General features: G+C 42.5%; 1 protein-coding gene across 23 annotated transcripts in view; it reads left to right on the top strand.

The window, feature by feature from the left end:
* Positions 1–16,344, top strand: part of SORBS1 (sorbin and SH3 domain containing 1) — a 230,309-nt gene extending 213,965 nt beyond the window's left edge. For 13 of the 23 annotated variants that reach the window (XM_063102742.1, XM_063102740.1, XM_063102738.1 and 10 more), the window contains 4 exons: positions 6,054–6,113; positions 6,844–6,902; positions 10,094–10,206; positions 13,025–16,344. In XM_063102742.1, the coding sequence (XP_062958812.1) occupies positions 6,054–6,113; positions 6,844–6,902; positions 10,094–10,206; positions 13,025–13,092 (300 nt within the window). In that variant the 3' untranslated portion in view covers positions 13,093–16,344. The remainder of the gene's footprint in view (positions 1–6,053; positions 6,114–6,843; positions 6,903–10,093; positions 10,207–13,024) is intronic. The other 10 variants (XM_063102731.1, XM_063102755.1, XM_063102750.1 and 7 more) reach the window with 1 other exon arrangement.
* Positions 16,345–18,191: the final 1,847 nt, after the last annotated feature.

Genomic DNA, 18,191 nt, shown 5'->3' with positions numbered 1-18,191 from the left:
ACCTGGGTTCTAGCCCCAGCTCTGCTGTTACTCTCCTGAGTGCCTTTGGATGAATAACTTCTCTTCCCTGGCATATTCCTTACCGTAAACAAAAGATTCCAACAAGAGAACCAAAGTTCTTTTTAGTGTTGAGATTCTATGGTGAGGTAAAAGTCCTGTGTGAATTTCAGTTGAATGAGAAAGAAGAACAAATACAAAACTTCAAGGAGAAGGTTTATTATAGACCTGCACACCTTCAAAATTGAAAAGTGAAAGTTTTTCCATTTGTTTTTAGAGGGATAACTTAACTAATTGGACAAAAACATGCACACAAACACATATAAAATGCCCAAGCCTTAAGAATTATCAACTAAGTTCTTGTATTTTGTTAGGTGTAATTTGGACCAACAGGGTTTAGAACAATCAATCAAGAAAGTAAAGGGGAAGATCATCTTGGAAGTCTCCACCATTATCATCAAGTATTTACTGAGTTTCTCCAAGATAGGAGCATCGTTTGCTAACTGGTATCCAGCCATGGTTTTTAAGAGTTTTTGTAATTTGTGAGAGAGCCTTGTAGAATTTTTTAATTAAAAAGAAGTCGAAAGATCATCCACTCCAGTGATTCATAACTTTTTCTAGGTCACAGCACCTTTGAGAATCTGAGGTCAGCTGAGGACTCTAGGCCAGTAGTTTGGGGAATGCACAGTTTTGCATACAGTTTTAAGAGACTCACACCTGAATCCATCGGAGAGCTCCTTGGGAGTCCGTGAATGCCCAGGTTAAGAGCCCCCAGTCTATCCAACTTTCACAATGAGATGAAAAAACTGAGGCCTGAGGAAAGTGACAAAACTTATGTGATGTCAATTTGGTTCCTAATGGGAAGGAAGCCAAACAAACAATAAAGCCCTAGGGCATGAAGTGTAAAATAAAGGTACATAGGAAAGCTAGGTGTGCTCAAAGTACACAGTTCTCAAAGTGTCTGAGAAGCACAGGAACAAACTGCAGCCTTGGAGAAAGGAGAGAAGGGAAAGATACACAGCTGAAGACAGAAAGGACTGCTTTGGTGACTTCAGAGGGAACGTCCTCACCACGTGGAAACTAGGTTAGTTCCCAGAAAGATAAGAACAAAAGCACAGGCCTGCTTTGAGGGTGGAAATCAGAAATAGAAGGGAAGGCATATGATGCAACTTGCGAGAACAAAAAGGAAATTAAAAATGCTAAGGTACTCAAACGTGGGAAATGTTTTCCTTTGACTTACTCAGAAGGGAAATCCCTAAATACAGAGGGTGTTTAATGGTTTGGGGGATGGGAAGAGATATTGGCTGCAGTTCTTACAAAAATTAACCAACAGGTATTCTCTCAGCACTTGAGGTGGGGCACCAAGACCCAAATGCAGACATGTCGGGTCTTGTTTTCTCATTTGTAAAATGAGGTAAATACTGGCAATTTGAAGTCTGAAGAAGTTAAGTATTTTGCTCAAAAGACAATGAGTGTGAGAGCCTGGCTTGGAACCCAGATTTTATCCTTGTCCCCCTGGAAGTCCAGTATAGGTCACCAGAAAGGTGGGGTGGGGTCTGAGAACATATGGGGTGTGAGATGACTGGAGAAATGCCATTTCTAAGAGCCTTAGGCAGTTAGGAGGGCAGAAGAGATTCGTGATATTTCTAGAGGGGATTTGGGCCATATAGAAGTTGTGGTTCTTGGTCCTGTCCGCATCTCCAGGACTTTCTGTGCATGTTTATTTTGGGCTACAAGGCTTTGGCACACACCCAAAGCTGGAAGAGATGCTTAGCAACTTCACCGTAGCGCCAGGTGTTTTGTGGATCCAGAAGGATTAACAGCTCCAGGGAAGCTAAGATTTCTGAGGGACTTCTGTGAACTGAAGGTAGGGCAACAGAGTAAGGACACTCTCACTTGGGGAGGATGAAACGAGCACTCCTGGCCAGGAGGGGTGACTTGTGTACAAACACAGAAGAAAGCAATTTCTGGATCAGCTACTAGCACCTGCTTGCTATTGATGGGGGAGGGTGGGGAGTGCAGTGTGTGTGTGAGCACACGTGGTCTGGGCTGGTGGTTGTTTTTCTGAACATGTGAAAAGCTGGAATGCATCTCCAGAATCCAAAATGTAGTTAGCATGAGATAATACTCCCTTTATTCTTAACCTTGGATGAGGTCCTGGTTAAAACGTTTGTCTACTCTTAGGCTTAAATAAGGGCAGATCTTGAGGACCTGGGGAAGGTTGAGAGCAGCACTATCCAGTAGAAATATAATATAAGCCGTATATATAATTTCAAGTTTTCTAGTAGCCATAGTAAAATGGAACAGGTGAAATTAATTTTAGTAATATATATTACTTAATATGTTCAAAAATTATTAATGAGATATTTTACGTTCTTTATTTTGTGCTGTTTTTGAAACCCAGTGTACATTTTTACACTTATAGCCCATTTCATTTCATGCTAGTCACATCTCAAGTTTCAACAGCCACGTGTGGCTACTGGCTATCATATTGGACAGCACAGGTTTAGAGGAAGAGCTGTATAAAGCTGTAAAGTGAATAGAAAATGGGGCTGGGAAAAAAAATATGCCAAAAGGGGAAAAAAAAAAAAAAAAAGGTAAACAGTGTTCAAAGTGAAGGGCTGATCCTTGTGATGGTTATTAATGGTGTCCATCTCCACTGAGGGTCCACTCCATGGCATGCCCCCCTTCCCTGCACAAAAAACAAACAACCAACCAAAAAACCTGGTTTACATTTCAGTTACATGAGATGTTTCATTTAAATCTAAATAGGGAGAAATTGAATCTCAGCTAATAGGATAAATATTTATCTTGCCTTCTTCCTTATTTATTCAATGAATGCTAAGTGAGGAACCCAGTCATCCCTACTTCTCAGGAGGGGGGTTAAGTTTGTACTATGCAGATGTTAAGGCTATAATGATTATCCCTTGCTTTGGGTATGGCCTGACACCAAGGAAGGTTTTAGCTGGGCCATCAGTATCGCTTCCAGTGTATGGTTCCTTGGGTTAATGATTGGTTGCTATCTGTTACTGCACACCATACCTTCCACTTAAGGAAATGTCTTTGAACACCTGGAGTAAAAAGTATTCCAGAAGAGAAGTTATAGGGCCCATTTTTAGAAGAGGCAGAAATTGGTGTGTTTCTTTCATAGTTATACCAACAAACCCGTCATGGCCCAAGAGGGAGGTGGTATATGGATGTTAGACTCTGATGGAGTTTGGATGTGTTGTCCCCTCCAAAACTCATGTGGAAATTTGATCTCCAACGTGGCAGTGTTGGAAACTGATTGAGTCATGGGGGCAGATCCCTCATGAATGGATTAATGCTCTCCCTGGGGAAAGAGGGATTAATGAGTGAGTTCTTGCTCTATTAGTTCCCGCAAGAGCTCATTGCTTAAAAAGACCCTGGCACCTTCTCTCTCTCTCTTGTTTCCTCTTGCCATGTGATCTGCTTGTACCCGCCGGCTGCCTGCCACTTTCCACCATGAGTAGAAGCAGCCTGAGGCCCATGCCAGATATAGCTGTCCCAGAATCGTAAGCCAAATAAACCTCTTCTCCTTATAAATTACCCAGTCTCAGGTATTTCTGTTATAGCAACACAAAACGGACTAAAACAGACTCCAAGGGACTCAGCTTTCACAATCAGTGGCTTTGCTACTTGTGCAAGTCTTCAGACTTCTCCCGGCCTTAAGATTCCCTATTCTGCCAAAGGGCTGGTGCAAAAGTCAGATGAGGTAATAGACCTATATGTGCTTGTAAAATATTAGGTCCTTCTTACTGTATTTGATTTATCAATCCTCTTCTGAGCACCAAATTATTTGCTAGATGATTGATTCCAGTCACTCCTTTGGGATTAAGTTAATTGAAGGATGCTAGGGGGCTTCTGTAAGCTGTGGAGGTCATGCCAAGAGATTGTCTGCATCCTCTCTTTGTGCTGCATTTGACCTGAGGGTCATTAGGACACCAGCTGGAGTTTGGAAATATTTTGTTTTTTATGAGAACTTTTGTTTTCATAAGGTGTGACCCAGATCAGTCTTGGTATACTGTAGCCAAAGAATCTCAGTGTGGGATATTGAGGTTTTCTACATCCTTGCTACCCAAAGTTGGTCTGTGAACCAGCAGCATCAGCACCACTAAATAGAAATGCAGAGTCCCGTGACATACCCCAGATGAACTGAGTCAGCATATACATTTTAACAGGATCCCAGGTGATACCTACGTACATTAAAGTTTGAGCAGTCCCACTCCACAATATCCCAACTATTAATAGTCAACTGCAGCCTCAGCTTAAACAGCTGTTGTGGCCAGCAACTCACTTCCTCTTGAGGCAGCCCCTTCTATTGGTGGACAGCTCTCACTTTTGATTCCTTCTGTCAAGTCAAAATCTGCCTGCTGCTCTCACCCACTCAAGGTGCCTAAAATAAGTTTCATTCTTCTTAACCCCATATAGCAGGTGCTTGGAAATGTCTACTTCTTTCCTTTGTTACGTGGAAACCTTGATCCAGAGACTGGGTGGGTGGTGAGTGGAGCCCCATGGCCAGCTCCCAGGCACTTGGCAAAGGCCCAAGGTCCTGAGACATTGTCAAAGGAGCATGAAAAGGCCCTCAGGTCTGCTTCTTCCTTTATTCCTGTCACAGTCCAAGGAGGCTAGTTTGAGTGATTACAGTTTGAAGGGGTTTGGAGAACTCGAAGAGGCATCCCCAAAGGACAGGAGTTTAGAAGTGATGCCTGGATGGGAATTGGTCCTGCAGTGCATACTAAAGGATGGGGACATGTAGAGTAGAGATGAACAGTAGGGGTGACATGGTAGAGTACGAAGAGCAGCTAATCAGCTTACCTCTCGCTAGCTGTGTGATGTTGGGGAATGCACTAAACCCCTCTGAGCATCTGCTTCCTGGGTTTTTAAAGAAAACAGGATGACAAACCCTGCTTGGCCTGTCTCCAGGTTTTCTGTGGGACTTATTGAAGAAGTCAGTGAGCACACTTGACAAAGTGGTCTTAGGATGAAAGACAAGGTCAAATGGGACCACAGATGAAGCGAGGAGACAAGTCTACCACTAATTTGCTGTGTGACCTGAGGGGGGCCCTTACTCTCTTTGGGCCTCTCTAGGAAACAAATGGGTCATACACAAAAGATTTCTAAGTGCCCTTCTAGAAGGCTTGAGAGTAGCTGTGGCCTGTTGCTATTACTGCATGTAACCTGGAGAGTTTCTCCAAGGACGGCTCTTCAAATATGTATTTAGAAGGACTTCCTAGAGCTTAAAATGGAATCTTCTCTGGGGGAAATGGTTCCAAGGAAGGCCTGGCCTCTATAGATGGGAGCCCCGCTTGAAATGCAGGTCTGCCTGGCCAGGCTTGCACCTGTGTTTTTGTGTCAGCGTGTGGTACCCGGCCTGGTGGGTGAAGAGTGACAGTTTCATTTCTACACATGTCAGGACATACAGTCCTATTTCTGGAAGCAAGTTCTGCCCTAGGAGCTATCTGTACTCATTTCATACCTCAGTGGAGTATGTCATGTGCATATTTTTCCAGGGGAAAGGTCTTGTTTGATACTTCAGATATTACCAAGGAGGTTTTCAAAAGTGTTACTGTTTTTCAGTTTTTATATGTATTGAAACATGGCAGACCTGATAGTTTTATGAACTAGTCAACAAAATAATGGAAACTGGGTTTTGGTACAGCAGCCCTTCTCTAGAAGCTTGCTGAGAGCAAGGGCACCAATGTGTGGTTTGTGAAGGGACATGACAGTTCCTTGAGACAGCCCTTCTGTGTCTCCCTCCTGCCAGTCTGGGGACTTGTGTTCTTCATTCTTACCTCACTGCAGCCATGTTTCCAACTACCCATTTCATTGTCTGGATGCTGCTTCTAACTACATTTGCATTTTCTCCTGTGCACTTACCGTGTTGTTGTGGAAACTCGGGGCCATAGGCCGTGAGTATCCGGTGTCAGCCAAGTGTGATGGCGTGGTATGTGTATTTGCTCATGCTTTTATTTTGAATCCTTTCCAATGTGACATCTGCTAAAATGTCTCCCTTATAATTTGCTTGGTGATCACAGCCTTCTCATCATTCATTGAGAGCAGGACCTGATCTCACAGAATCTGAAAAGAGCTATGTGGTAAGATGCCTGTTGAATAAGACCGTAGCTTTTTTAAAGAGAATCCTTGCTGACTTCTAGAGTCTAGAGTAGAGAAATGCCTGGTTAACTCACAGAGCCATTATCTACAAGAATTCTTTGTCTGTTGTAGTAGAGTGAGATGTTAGGCCAACTCCTCCCCATCAAAAAAAAAAAATGCAGAGGAGTTTAGAGACTACTCTGCCTACATGTGGGATTAAGTTAATGTATTAGTGCATGATTGGGGGATACATATTTGCATTCCTATCTTGAAATTACTCCATTTGTAACAGTTACTAATTACAGGCTTTTATGCTGCTGCCTGTTTTTTGTTTTTTTGTTTTTTTTTTTAATATTCATACTAAATCCCAAATTCTTCTGTATCTTACCTGTTTTTCCATGCTTACATCTGGATTTCTTCTGCACTCCACTACTGGAATATCTATTTTTTTTTAACCTGGATCTTCAACTCTGTTTTCTCCCTGGACTTATGTGCTTCGTCTGGAATGTTACATCTCTTCCTCTTTCTTTTTTTTTTTTTTTTTATCCCCATGTTGACTGTTTTATGGGGGTTTCTCGATATCTCGGGGCCACCTCACAGGAAGCAGTTTGCAATGAGATCATAAACATTGCCGAAAAATCTGTTCATTACTGCAGCACTGTTTCTCATCCCCTTGACTTTCATCACAAGGTATCCCCTTCTGACAATAAATCATCTTTAATCATTTCTCAGCAACCTCAAGCCCAGCAGCGAAGAGTCACCCCAGACAGGAGTCAAACCTCACAAGATTTGTAAGTACACTTGGAAAACTTTGATTTTCACATTCTTAGTGTACTGTTGACTTTAGGAAGTGGGTTGTTGGCTGACTCTGGGAGCAGCTGTTTCAGGGAACAAGTGAATTGCTCTCGGCTTCTCTGAGGATTTCTGGTTAAGGCCATTGTTTCCCATCAGCCAATGTGAGATAGGTGGTGGGTAAATAAAGGAGATCACATACTATTGGGAGAGAGAGAGAGGTAAAGAATTAACTGCCATACAAGAGCAAATGAGAGCTACGCTGGCTGGTTTTAGTCCCAGTGTTGTGAGAACGTAGATGAAGGAGTGGCTAATTCTGACTAGAAATGAATAAACAGGGTTGATTTCCTCATTCAAAAAACTTGCTGGTTACCTCCTATGTTTTAAACACATAGGAGAAAACTCTGTTGACAGAGGAAGGGGCATTTGGACCAAGCATTGAGAGGCAAATTGCATTTTGAGAACTAGAACAGGGAGGAAATGGTCTTCTCAGCTGAGTGGATTGCATGTGCAAAGGCTTGGTGTAGGTGGTGTTTAGAGAACTTGAAGAAGGCCCGTATGGCTGCAGCATACAGTCCATGGAGGAAATAGAGATGAAGCTCAAGAGGTAGGGTGGGACCAGATGATAGATTCCAGAATGCAGTTGGAATAAGTTTGCATTTTATTCCGCAGGCACTAGGGAGCCACTGAAGGTTTTTGAAGTGACGGACATGTTGATCATATTTTGTTTTAGGGAGATAACTCTGGGAACAGTGAAGGGTGGAGTTTAAACATAAGGGACAAAGATGTTGGTTAGAAGATATTAATCCAGCAAAGAAGTGATGAGGGCCTGAGCTAGGACAGAGTGGGTGCTTTGTAACCATGGAATTGTCCACGAGACAAGTTAAAGAGGAGTACAGCAGCAAAGGAGACTAGGAAAAGGTAGCAAGAGATGCAGGCAAGGGTCTAGGAGCGTTCATTTCCACAGAACCAAGCAGACAACATCTGCTCAGCAGCACTGCCCACCTCAGGGGGGCCAAGGGCAGGGTATGAGAATCCCCTCTGCTCTCCCCCAACATTCTCCCTGGCAACTGGAAAAATCACTGGTGACCTCTGATGCAGCAATGTTAGTAGACAGGTGGTGGCGGATGCTATGTCAGAAGGTTAATGAGGAAGTTTGGTGAGGAGGGGAAGGGGGTGGGTATATAGATAAAGGGAATAGCAGGGACGGGGGAAGGATTTTTAAGGTGCAGAGACTGAAGCATGTTTGTACCAGAGGAGAAGGAGCTGACAGAGTCAAAAGTGAGATGTAAGTGAAGGAAGAGCCCAGGGAAGGGGTTCAACACGGCCAGGGGAAGGGACCCTTCGTTTCTCACACATGGGAACAGAGGCAGGAAGGTGAGTGGAGGCACAGAGACTTAAATCTGGAGCGGAGGAAGATTAACGTGCTGCCCCCAACAAACTTCCCTCTCAGGAAGTGGGGGCGGAGTAAAGAGCTTCCTGCTGAGAGGGGGGCAGCAGAATTGGCAGTGGAGATGAAGGAAGGACTCAGTGGGACATGTCTTGAGCAGTATGAGACCCATCCAAAATCAGAGCTGGCTGGGGACCCAAGCAGCAAGTGTGTGGTACTTTCTCCAGCCAGTGTGCACTGTCTGGGAGTGAAAACAGAGAAGCAGGTATCAGGAGCTAATTCCCAGAGCTGAGGCTAGCAAAGAAGCTGAGGTGGAAGTTCTGGGGACAAGGCATTAAGGTGTTAGCAAGGGCATGTGTTGGATGGCCAGCCCTAGGAAACCAAGTTGTATAGGAGATGGCAGGCAAATACAGAAACATGAAAAGATGTATTCATTTACCAACTGGAAATCTACCTGCATCTCTTAATTCCTCATTAGAGACTTTCTTTCTGGCAACAAGATCTGTCAACTTGGATAAACATGTAAAATGAAGTTGTCCCTTTGGTTTTAGCAGAGCAGCATGAACCTCTTATTTCTGGGACTGACTCCACTTACTTGTTAGTAGTCTCTCTTGCCCACACACTAGAATTCACTGACATCCACTGGAAATGGTAAATATTTGGCTCATTTGCAAAGTTTTGCCTGCTACTGTTGTGTTTCAAACTAGTGAATAAACTGAATTGTGAAGCTGGTCCTCCTTAAGTGTTTGTTGAAGGAATATATAGAAACAAAGTTTTTCCTTGATGCTAAAGCAGGTATAGATTTTACCATAAGTGATCAGTCTGGCTGTCTCAGCAGCTCTTTTTGGGACTGACTGAACAGCACCGACCAAATGCCTTAAGCCAACTAGCAAGTAAATAAAAATCTTGCCCCGCAACATCACTAGAAAAAAAGCAAAAAGGTTTCAAGGTTTTCATTACTTTATTTTATTTATTTATTTATTTATTGTCGTTTTTTCATGACCGGCACTCAGCCAGTGAGTGCACCGGTCATTCCTATATAGGATCCGAACCCGCGGCGGGAGCGTCGCCACGCTCCCAGCGCAGCACTCTACCGAGTGCGCCACGGGCTCGGCCCTGGTTTCAAGGTTTTCAGAAAAATGACATCCACGTTTAAAAGCAGTTAATGAAATGAGTTTAGATATGTAAGGAAAGTCAAGGTAATTTTGCTAAACAGTGAGGCAATTGGAATGTACTTTTTATATCTTTATTTATTTATTTTTACAGTTGCCTTATGTTCTCCAGCAAGGGTATGTACTTCAAAAAGTTCATGGAAAGATTCGTATTACCTTTCAATTCTATTTTTACACAAACTTTTTGAAGTACCAAGATACGGTATGACCAGAATGTAATGTCTCTGGGCCTAAATAACTTCTGATTATCCTTGATAATCCACATATATTAACCTTTGTTAAGGAAAAGGCTTGGTTTACTTTAAAGGCAGGGAGTGGGAGTGGGGTGTGCTCTAGACAAAAAAGCTTGGCTAGGGCAACCAAAGGAAACTAAATAAGAGGACTGATCATGACTTGCTTGTCTGTAGTTCCCCATCCCTCTCAGTCTTAATTAATTTGTCATGTGTTGAATGCATATCTCCAAATGCTAAGTTATTAGAGAAATAGCCAATAAAACATTTTTATCCCCACTGATGAGTAGGAAATACTACTTAAATGTCGATTTAACTGAAATGAGGTTAAAAACTCATTAATCCTGTCAATGTTTGAGTCACTTAATATTCATTTTATTCATTTTTCTCCTCTATAGATTTAGTTACCAAGCATTATATAGCTATATACCACAGAATGATGATGAATTGGAACTCCGTGATGGAGATATCGTTGATGTCATGGAAAAATGTGATGATGGATGGTTTGTGGGTAAGAATCTCTTCATTTTTTTTTTTTTAATAGTTGTGTATTGAAGGATTAACTAGGAATGATGAGCCATGGAAAAAGCAGTCTGCACAGAAAGAAGAGCCTCCTCAGCTCCTGTACCACACTGTTGGGAATGCCAGGCCACCCAGCCTATGTTTTCTCCAAAACAGTGTGTCTATTACTGATGTTAGACCTAAAAACCAAATATGCCAACATTTACTGTGTGGAAGGGCAGTTGTCAGATTCATTATTGGGTTTTCATTTATGTTTCTATTGTGCATATGTCTGTTTTATATTGGGAAATTTTATTTTTAAAACTTATGAAACAGTACAAGAAAATTTTGACTGAGCCTAGGTCTCTACCATGAAATGAGCATATGTGTAGACATTCCAAAAACCTTCTTTACTCCAGGTTTCTAACAGTTTAAAGCAACCTGCTTAATTAAAATGAAGGATTTGCCTTTATAGGAAGGGGAGAGAAAGATCAATGCTTACTGAGATTCTGTTACAAACCAGACACTGCTTGATATACATAACTGAAGTTCTTTCAACAAACAGTCCAGCAAGAAAAGAATTACCCTCATTTAACAGATTTTTTTTTTTTTTTTTGTCTTTTTCGTGACCAGCACTCAGCCAGTGAGTGCACCGGCCATTCCTATATAGGATCCGAACCCGTGGAGGGAGCGTCGCCGCGCTCCCAGCGCCGTACTCTCCCGAGTGCGCCACGGGATCGGCCCTCATTTAACAGATTTAAAAACTGAGGCCTAAAGAGGTCTCCCAGGAAGAAAGTGGTGGGGTGAGGACTTGAAATCAGGCAGCCCATCTCTTCCTGAGCCGATGTTCTTTCTGTGCAGGCATGAATGTAATGTTTGGAGCCACTGACTCTTTGCCTCAATTTCCCCCATATGAATGGTTTTACCTTTATCTCCTTTCCAAAGATCTGCTCTTCCCTGATCTCTCTGAAAAAGCTTTGCTAAAGCAAAGGAATGTCAGGGCTGGGGTGGTTAGACTAGCAAGGCCTCAGCATAAATGGGAAGCCAGAAAGATTTGCCTTGTACTCCCCAGCCTGGTAGAAAGCTACCCCATCCTTCCAAAGCCCGCAGAAGCCCATGGCCCTCATGACCTTTAGTTGTTCTGCTCAGAAGAAAGTCATCTGAGAAGTCAGCAACCACGCTGGTGCAGTGCAGTCCAATAGAATACAGTGCAAGCCATGCATGAAAGTTAAAATTTCCCAGAAGCCACGCTGAAAAAAGTAAAATGAAACCAGTGAAATTAATGTTTTATAAACCCAGTCCATTAAAATGTTATCAATTTGAGCACGTAATCAATATAAAAAATTGTTAGTGGGATATTTTACATTATTTTCATACTAAGTCTTTGAAATCCAATGTATATAGGCCGGCCCGTGGCTCACTCGGGAGAGTGCGGTGCTGATAACACCAAGGCCCCGGGTTCGGATCCCATATACGGATGGCCGGTTCGCTCACTGGCTGAGCGTGGTGCTGACAACACCAAGTTAAGGGTTAAGATCCCCTTACCGGTCATCTTAAAAAAAAAAAAAAAAAAAAAGAAATCCAATGTATATTTTACAGGTACAGTACAGTTCATTTCAGACTAGCCATATTGCCAGTGCTCAGTAGCCACATGTGGCTATCATATTAGAGACCACAGGTTTAGTATGTATTAGCTATTAAGCTCTTCCAGAGGCGTTTACATTTTTTGTGAGAACTTGAGGTATGGAAAGGGGCACCAGTTCTCTAATGGAAGCATCCCAGCAGCTGGATAAAGGAAATATTTTGGTATGATTATCTTCCTTCCACTCCTCAGTCACTTCGAAAAGTAGCCTGGTAGTCAAACTACAGATAAAATAGCCCAGCAGAACTCATGTTTCTAATCCATAAGGAAAGGTGGTAACCAGGTATATGAGCACAGGCAAGTTCCTTACCATCTCTGGGCCTTACCATCCCAGTTCTCTGCAACCTTCTTGAGCATCCTTTCTAGGGGTTCAACTAGATGTTTTAAATGTCTAGCTTTAACACATTCTTTTAGCTTAAAAGTTTCATTTTGGGCAACCCATTGGTAGTGGCTGCTTGAGATGTGTTCCACAGTATTCTGGAGCCACATCCATGCCAATTGGGAAAAACAATGCAGTGATCAAATTGTGATGTTTGCTGGAGAGAGCGCAATATATCTGCCATCCCAGCTTTAGAGAAAGAATCCCAAGGGATGGAACTAGATTAGTGACCCATCTATCCCCAACATGGAGCAGCCCAGGAAGGGCTTTGTTCCCAGATGGCTCAATGCACCTGGCTCAGCAGGAACCTTCACAAGTTCAGTAACAAAGACAGGGAAGGGACTCAGTTTGGCACTTAGGCACAAACTGCTGAGAGGAATTTACTTTTGATGTATAGTCATAGTCAGTGGGCTTTTAGAAATCCTACAGTTTACAAATTCTAAATTCTAGGTATCTTCTTGTGTTGGATAAACGTACTAATGTCTCCAAAAAGGAGAAGAGTTGTAAAGAGCAATGGACTGAGAGTCACAAGACCTAGGATGTGATTCTACCCCTGGTACTTATTAAGCTGGGTTTCTTCATCTGAAAAACAAGAATATTAAGAATGCCTACCTAGCTCACCACCCAGCATTATTTTGTAGCCTAAATGAGATAAGACAGGAGAAAGTGCTTTGAAAACCTTATGCTAATTCTACAAGCTCTAGGATTGTTAGCAAGAGATATTTGAGAAGAAATCTCTAAGTGCTCTCTGAACTCACGTGGGCGGTCTTCTCATTTTATGTATCTGTGGGGTTTTTTTTTTTATAGGTACTTCAAGAAGGACAAGGCAGTTTGGTACTTTTCCAGGCAACTATGTAAAACCTTTGTATCTATAAGAAGACTGAAGATTATTTTTATCGGAGGATGAAGCATAATTCACGAACTGGTGTCTTTATTTGAATGTTGAGTAGGAAAATGAATGCAGCAGATAAAGTTAAGAAGCAAAAGAGAGGGACAGAGAAGTATGTTTAAAACCCAAGACCGTCTAAGCTTACTGTGTATCAGACAGGGCTGAATCATGTGCTGAGGAAAAAGAATTGAAGCAAATGCGTACATCCTTAGCTGCTTCTGGGAGCCACTCCAGCCTTCCCCTCTCCTCCCCTCCACCTCTTGGGTAATCAGACCTGGAGCACATTCCAGGAGCAGAGTTAGCCAGAAATGCTTCCTCCTGTCCCAGCCTTAACCTGCTCCCATCTCAAAGGGGTCATTGAGCCTGAAGCAATCCTCAGGCACCAAGCAGATCCCCAACCATTTTCCAGACACTCCAAGCCTCAGAATCCACCAACTCCCCTAGCCTCCATGCGGCAGCCGACCTCCTCCCCACCCCCAAACTGCTGGAGATCTGCTGGGCTACCAAGGCTGTCCCTAGACAGTGGTGGAGGTCCCCAAGCTGCCCAAGACTGAATCCCTCCCTGGACCTGCTAAAGTACGGGTGGGGAGATGGAAATTAGGTGCCCTGTGCATTCAGCCTGCTGTGCAGCATTGCCATTTGCTGAGCTGGTGGTGTTCAGACCAAAAAACACACAAGGTTTTCCAATTCCATGGGAATTGGGGAGCAGGTAACCAGGCAGATAGGTGAGGTTACATTTGCATTTCACATAATGGAGTCAAGGAAGCCCTGCAACTCTGGAGGTCACTTGCAGTGTGTTCCTTTCCCATAACACTGGCTTTTTATAAATGGTCACTTTCAGGGCACAGTACAGCCACATTCTTTTCTGGCTTGTGTTTGGCTGGGACAGTTTGGAATTGGTAGGTCTATTCTCATAGAAAATCAAGAATGGTGTTCAGTGATTCGTTCAACATACACCCGTGTACACTGGCTGCTGGGGACACTGATGGGCAAGACACACTCCAGGCTTAGAAGGGACTCACCATGTCTCCAGGGTTGTGACTCCTAATGCACCCTGATGCGGCTTCTTTTCAGAGCAGAGGTGCAGATACAGTGGCTGTGATTATGAAGCAGCGATCAGGAGGTCTGTCCTTTGTGGGGGCTGGATCCAAGGAGAGAGGCTCCTGCGACACTTGGGGTGCTTAGTCAGAATTCTTTCCAATTCAAAGATGTTTATCCGCCTCTCTCTTAGATCCCTTTGTGAGACAAAAATAGAAACAACCCATTGAGAACTCAGAGGGGATTTGGGAGACAGAGAAAAGAACTTAATCAAGAGAGACTGTGATAAGTGCTAAGAAGGGTATGAGAGAGGAAGAGATGTATTTTCCCTGGAGGGATCCTAGAAAGCATTGTCATATTTCTGTCTCCATTAGCTCACTTTTGAACAACTAGGTTTCTGGAAGAACCTTTGAGAGTAGTTTATGGCTGGAAATACTTGGAACTTTTCCAGAGTTTGCAAACTCTCATGCTTCCCACAAATATATATCAAGGTCACAAATAGAAGTAGCAATTCTAAATGGTAGGGGTGTGTACAGAGCTCCTACTCTCTGCCGTAGTTCAGAATGACTCCAGGACCATTGTCCCAAAGTTTGGAGTCTTTACAAGTAGGTAAATCTGTCTGCGGTGCCTCTGCCTCAGCTGCTGTCTCAGATACTCACCTTAGGATCCCAACACCGCACCAGACAGCCACAGTACCTTCACTTTCTCCTTATTCTTCCTTCAAATCTTGCTCTCAGGAAAGAAACTGCCACTGATTTATTCACACTAAAGTGTAAATGACTGATAAGAGGAATGTGTTACCTCTTCCCAGAGACATTTGTTTTTAGCTGGGACAAAGCAGATCCTTAATCCCAAGGGAAAAGGCTGTAGAACTGGGGAGCAGGAGAGGAGAGGGTGTGCTTCCTGAGTAAAAAGAGCACACCTTCTTGATTTTCCTTAGGACCCAGTGACAATAAGATCTATTGTTTTGGAAGGTCTGCTCCACCATCCAAGAGCACTGTTTTTTTGACCTTCTCTCTCTGTCTCTGAGGGAATATAGTAAAAATGCATATGCACATGCATTTTGCACAGCAGCATTTCACCCATTTTGGAATGTAATTCTTGTATTTGGCTATTGTGTTTCCTTGTCTTACGTGCAAGCTATTAATAACACAATCTTATTTAATAGGGTTTTTGAGGGGTGCTTCTTGATTAAGTAGGTAATTTTGAACACCTCTTTAAATACAGCTAGAAAATAAAACCAATTTGTAAAGCCACACTTGCATATGAAGTCAGGCTCACGCATTTGTATATCTCCAGACATCCAGGTATGCCTCGCCAATTTGCCCGTCTTTAATAAAATCATGTGTTAAAATTTGCATCACTTCAGCTTCCTAAGTATGACAAAACAAGGAACAAAAGTTTCCAATGGCTCTTTTGTCTTCAGACATTTAGTAATATAAAGTACCTATTTTTATGCTGAAATGTTTATACAGGTTTATTAATAGCAATGCAACTAACTGGCGGCATGCCTGTGCAACATGTTTTGGTATATTAGCCATCCTTCCTGGTAAAGGCAAGCCCCAAACTACTTATCTTTTTCAGTCTCTCTAGGATCAGTAATAGAAAAAAAAATCATATGCCTAAGAAGTGGGACTGTGTAAATATGTATATTTAACTTTGTATAGCCCATGTATCTATCTTGTATAGAGAAATAATTTTAAAATTTTGAATGGAAGGGGAAGTAAAATAAGGAAGTCATGAAGGTTTGTGCATTTTATTTAAATGAAGGAATTCCAAATAACTCACCTGAAGATTTTTAGCAAAAAAAATAGCCATTGTAAAGTGTTGAAATTTACAATAATCATTATTTTGGGGAGAGAAGGTAACTATAATCTGAGTCACAGTTTTTCGGTTTTTTAAATTTTGTTTTTGGGTTTTTGTTTGTTTTTGCAGTCCTATTTATCTGCAGTAGTATTAAGTCCTATTGCTAGAACAGGTTACTACAAAAAAATATATTCTGAAAAAAACATATTATAACCAGTTAATTCAAAGGATTGCCATTTAAATTACACTCCGAGAGCATGTACTATGCAGACATAGGTTTTTCTGTTCATTTTTTTTTCTTTATTGTAGTGGATTGATTTGATAAATAGATGTGTTGGATTACCACATTTGCTGTACATATTATTTAATAAACTTTATTCAGAGTTGTGTGGCATATCTTTGTTCTTGCCATTCATTGTTTCTTTCCTTTGCCAAGCTTCTCAAATGAGACATATTCACGGCTGCAATTTCTCATACTCTCCTTTCCCTTTTTAATCACTTACCATTTGGATTCTACCCACTTCTTGACAACGCCGCTTCTTACCTTTTTGTCAGTAATAGAACTCCATGACCCTCTGTGAAATAATTGATTACTGTTGACAATCTCACCATTTTTTCCTAAAATATTTAATTCTAATAAAAGTAATGCATATATGTCTTTAAAATTAGCAAAAATGAAACATTATAAAATAGGTGTAATGAGTCTTTGCTCCATAAAACATGGCTATAGGAAGTGACACAGATGACACAGTGCTTAGTTTTTCTAAACGAAGTCTGGTAATGAATCTTCTCTTACTGTGGTGGCTGAAAATGTAATCTGTTCCCCGCCCCGCCAGCAAAGTGTGTCAAGGCGCTAGGCATCCAGTCTCCCCTGGCGTCCCATGGCTATGACCACCCCTATCTTGGTCTGGTGTGAAGTCTGTCCCCTAATAGAAAACCCCTAGCCTCCATCCTCTCTCCCTTGGTTCCGTCCTTCTCCACCTCCTCCAAGTCAAAGTGACAGGTGGCAATGCTGCCTCTGGGGTAACTCAGGGGGCTCAGGCCTCAAACAGGCCTGGCAAGGGGTTGTCTTCCAGGACTCACAGGCTCTGCTAAACTTTCTCTCGGGCCCTCCATCCCATCTGACAAATCCATTGGCTTACCTTCCAGCTACTTTTAGAACCCAACCACTTCTACTGTCATAGTCCAAGCCATTTTCTCCCATGTGGATCATTGCATTAACTTTCGACCTGGCTGCCACCCTTGTCCCCTCTGCCCTAGTCTTGACTGAGCACCTAGAGTGGTCTTTTTAAGTTGGTCCAAAAGCCTGTAATGGCTTCTCAGAGTGGCACAATGGCCTCAAGGCCATAGACATGCAGGCTCCCCCTCCCCCACCGCCCTTGTCCTCATCTGCGAATTTCTCATTGCTCCGTCCAGCCATGCAGTCCTTATGGCTTCAGACTCATCAAGCATGCCCAGCATTAGGGTCTTTATGCTTGCTGTCCCCTGTGCCTGGAAGACCTTTACCCCAAGAGCTGCATGGCTTTCTTCCTTCCTTCCTTTGGGTCTTTATGTTGCCTTCTAAATGAGGCTTTCTCTGACCACTTCATAATAGGAACGCATTGTCTCCACCCCCAGCTTTCTGTCCCCCTTCTCTTCCTGTATATTTCTCCATAATGTGCATCACTATCTGATATGTGCCTTCACAAACAATCCTATAAGATCTGTGAGGATAGTAATTCTGTTTTGCTGTTACATGCCCAGCACCAAGAAGAGTGCCTAACGTGGCAATCAATCTTTTGTTGATCAAATAAGTGAATGAGTGAATGAACCCCCGAGGCAGAGAACCTGGGACTCAAAATATGTTCTACTAATAATGAAAGAGGGGTAACATTCCATTTTCTTATGGCAGCAGAAACAGAACAAACTAATCTCTCAAATTATGCTGTACTCATACAAACAGAAAGTAAAAATTCTCCATTATTTACACTCCTCCCCCCACAGAGGTCTCCGCTGACTCCTATGGATGGTGCCCTGAGCTTGCTTCTCCGAATGTACTAAACATCCTTGTCTTCAAATAAATGCTTTGCATGGTCTTATACACTTTCTTTTTCCCTTAATAGAACTTGGACGTGTTTTCATAATTTATTTAACCTATCCCCTATTGGTGATGCAAATATTTGAGATTATTGTCAGCTTTTTTATCACAACAAACAACGCTGCTTTGAGTAGAATTATTGGCTCAGAGAGCAGGAGCATTTC

Source organism: Cynocephalus volans, chromosome 7 (genome assembly GCF_027409185.1).
Source record: "Cynocephalus volans isolate mCynVol1 chromosome 7, mCynVol1.pri, whole genome shotgun sequence".
NCBI classification, from domain to species: Eukaryota; Metazoa; Chordata; class Mammalia; order Dermoptera; family Cynocephalidae; genus Cynocephalus; species Cynocephalus volans.
This window is presented reverse-complemented; position numbering and strand designations above follow the sequence as displayed.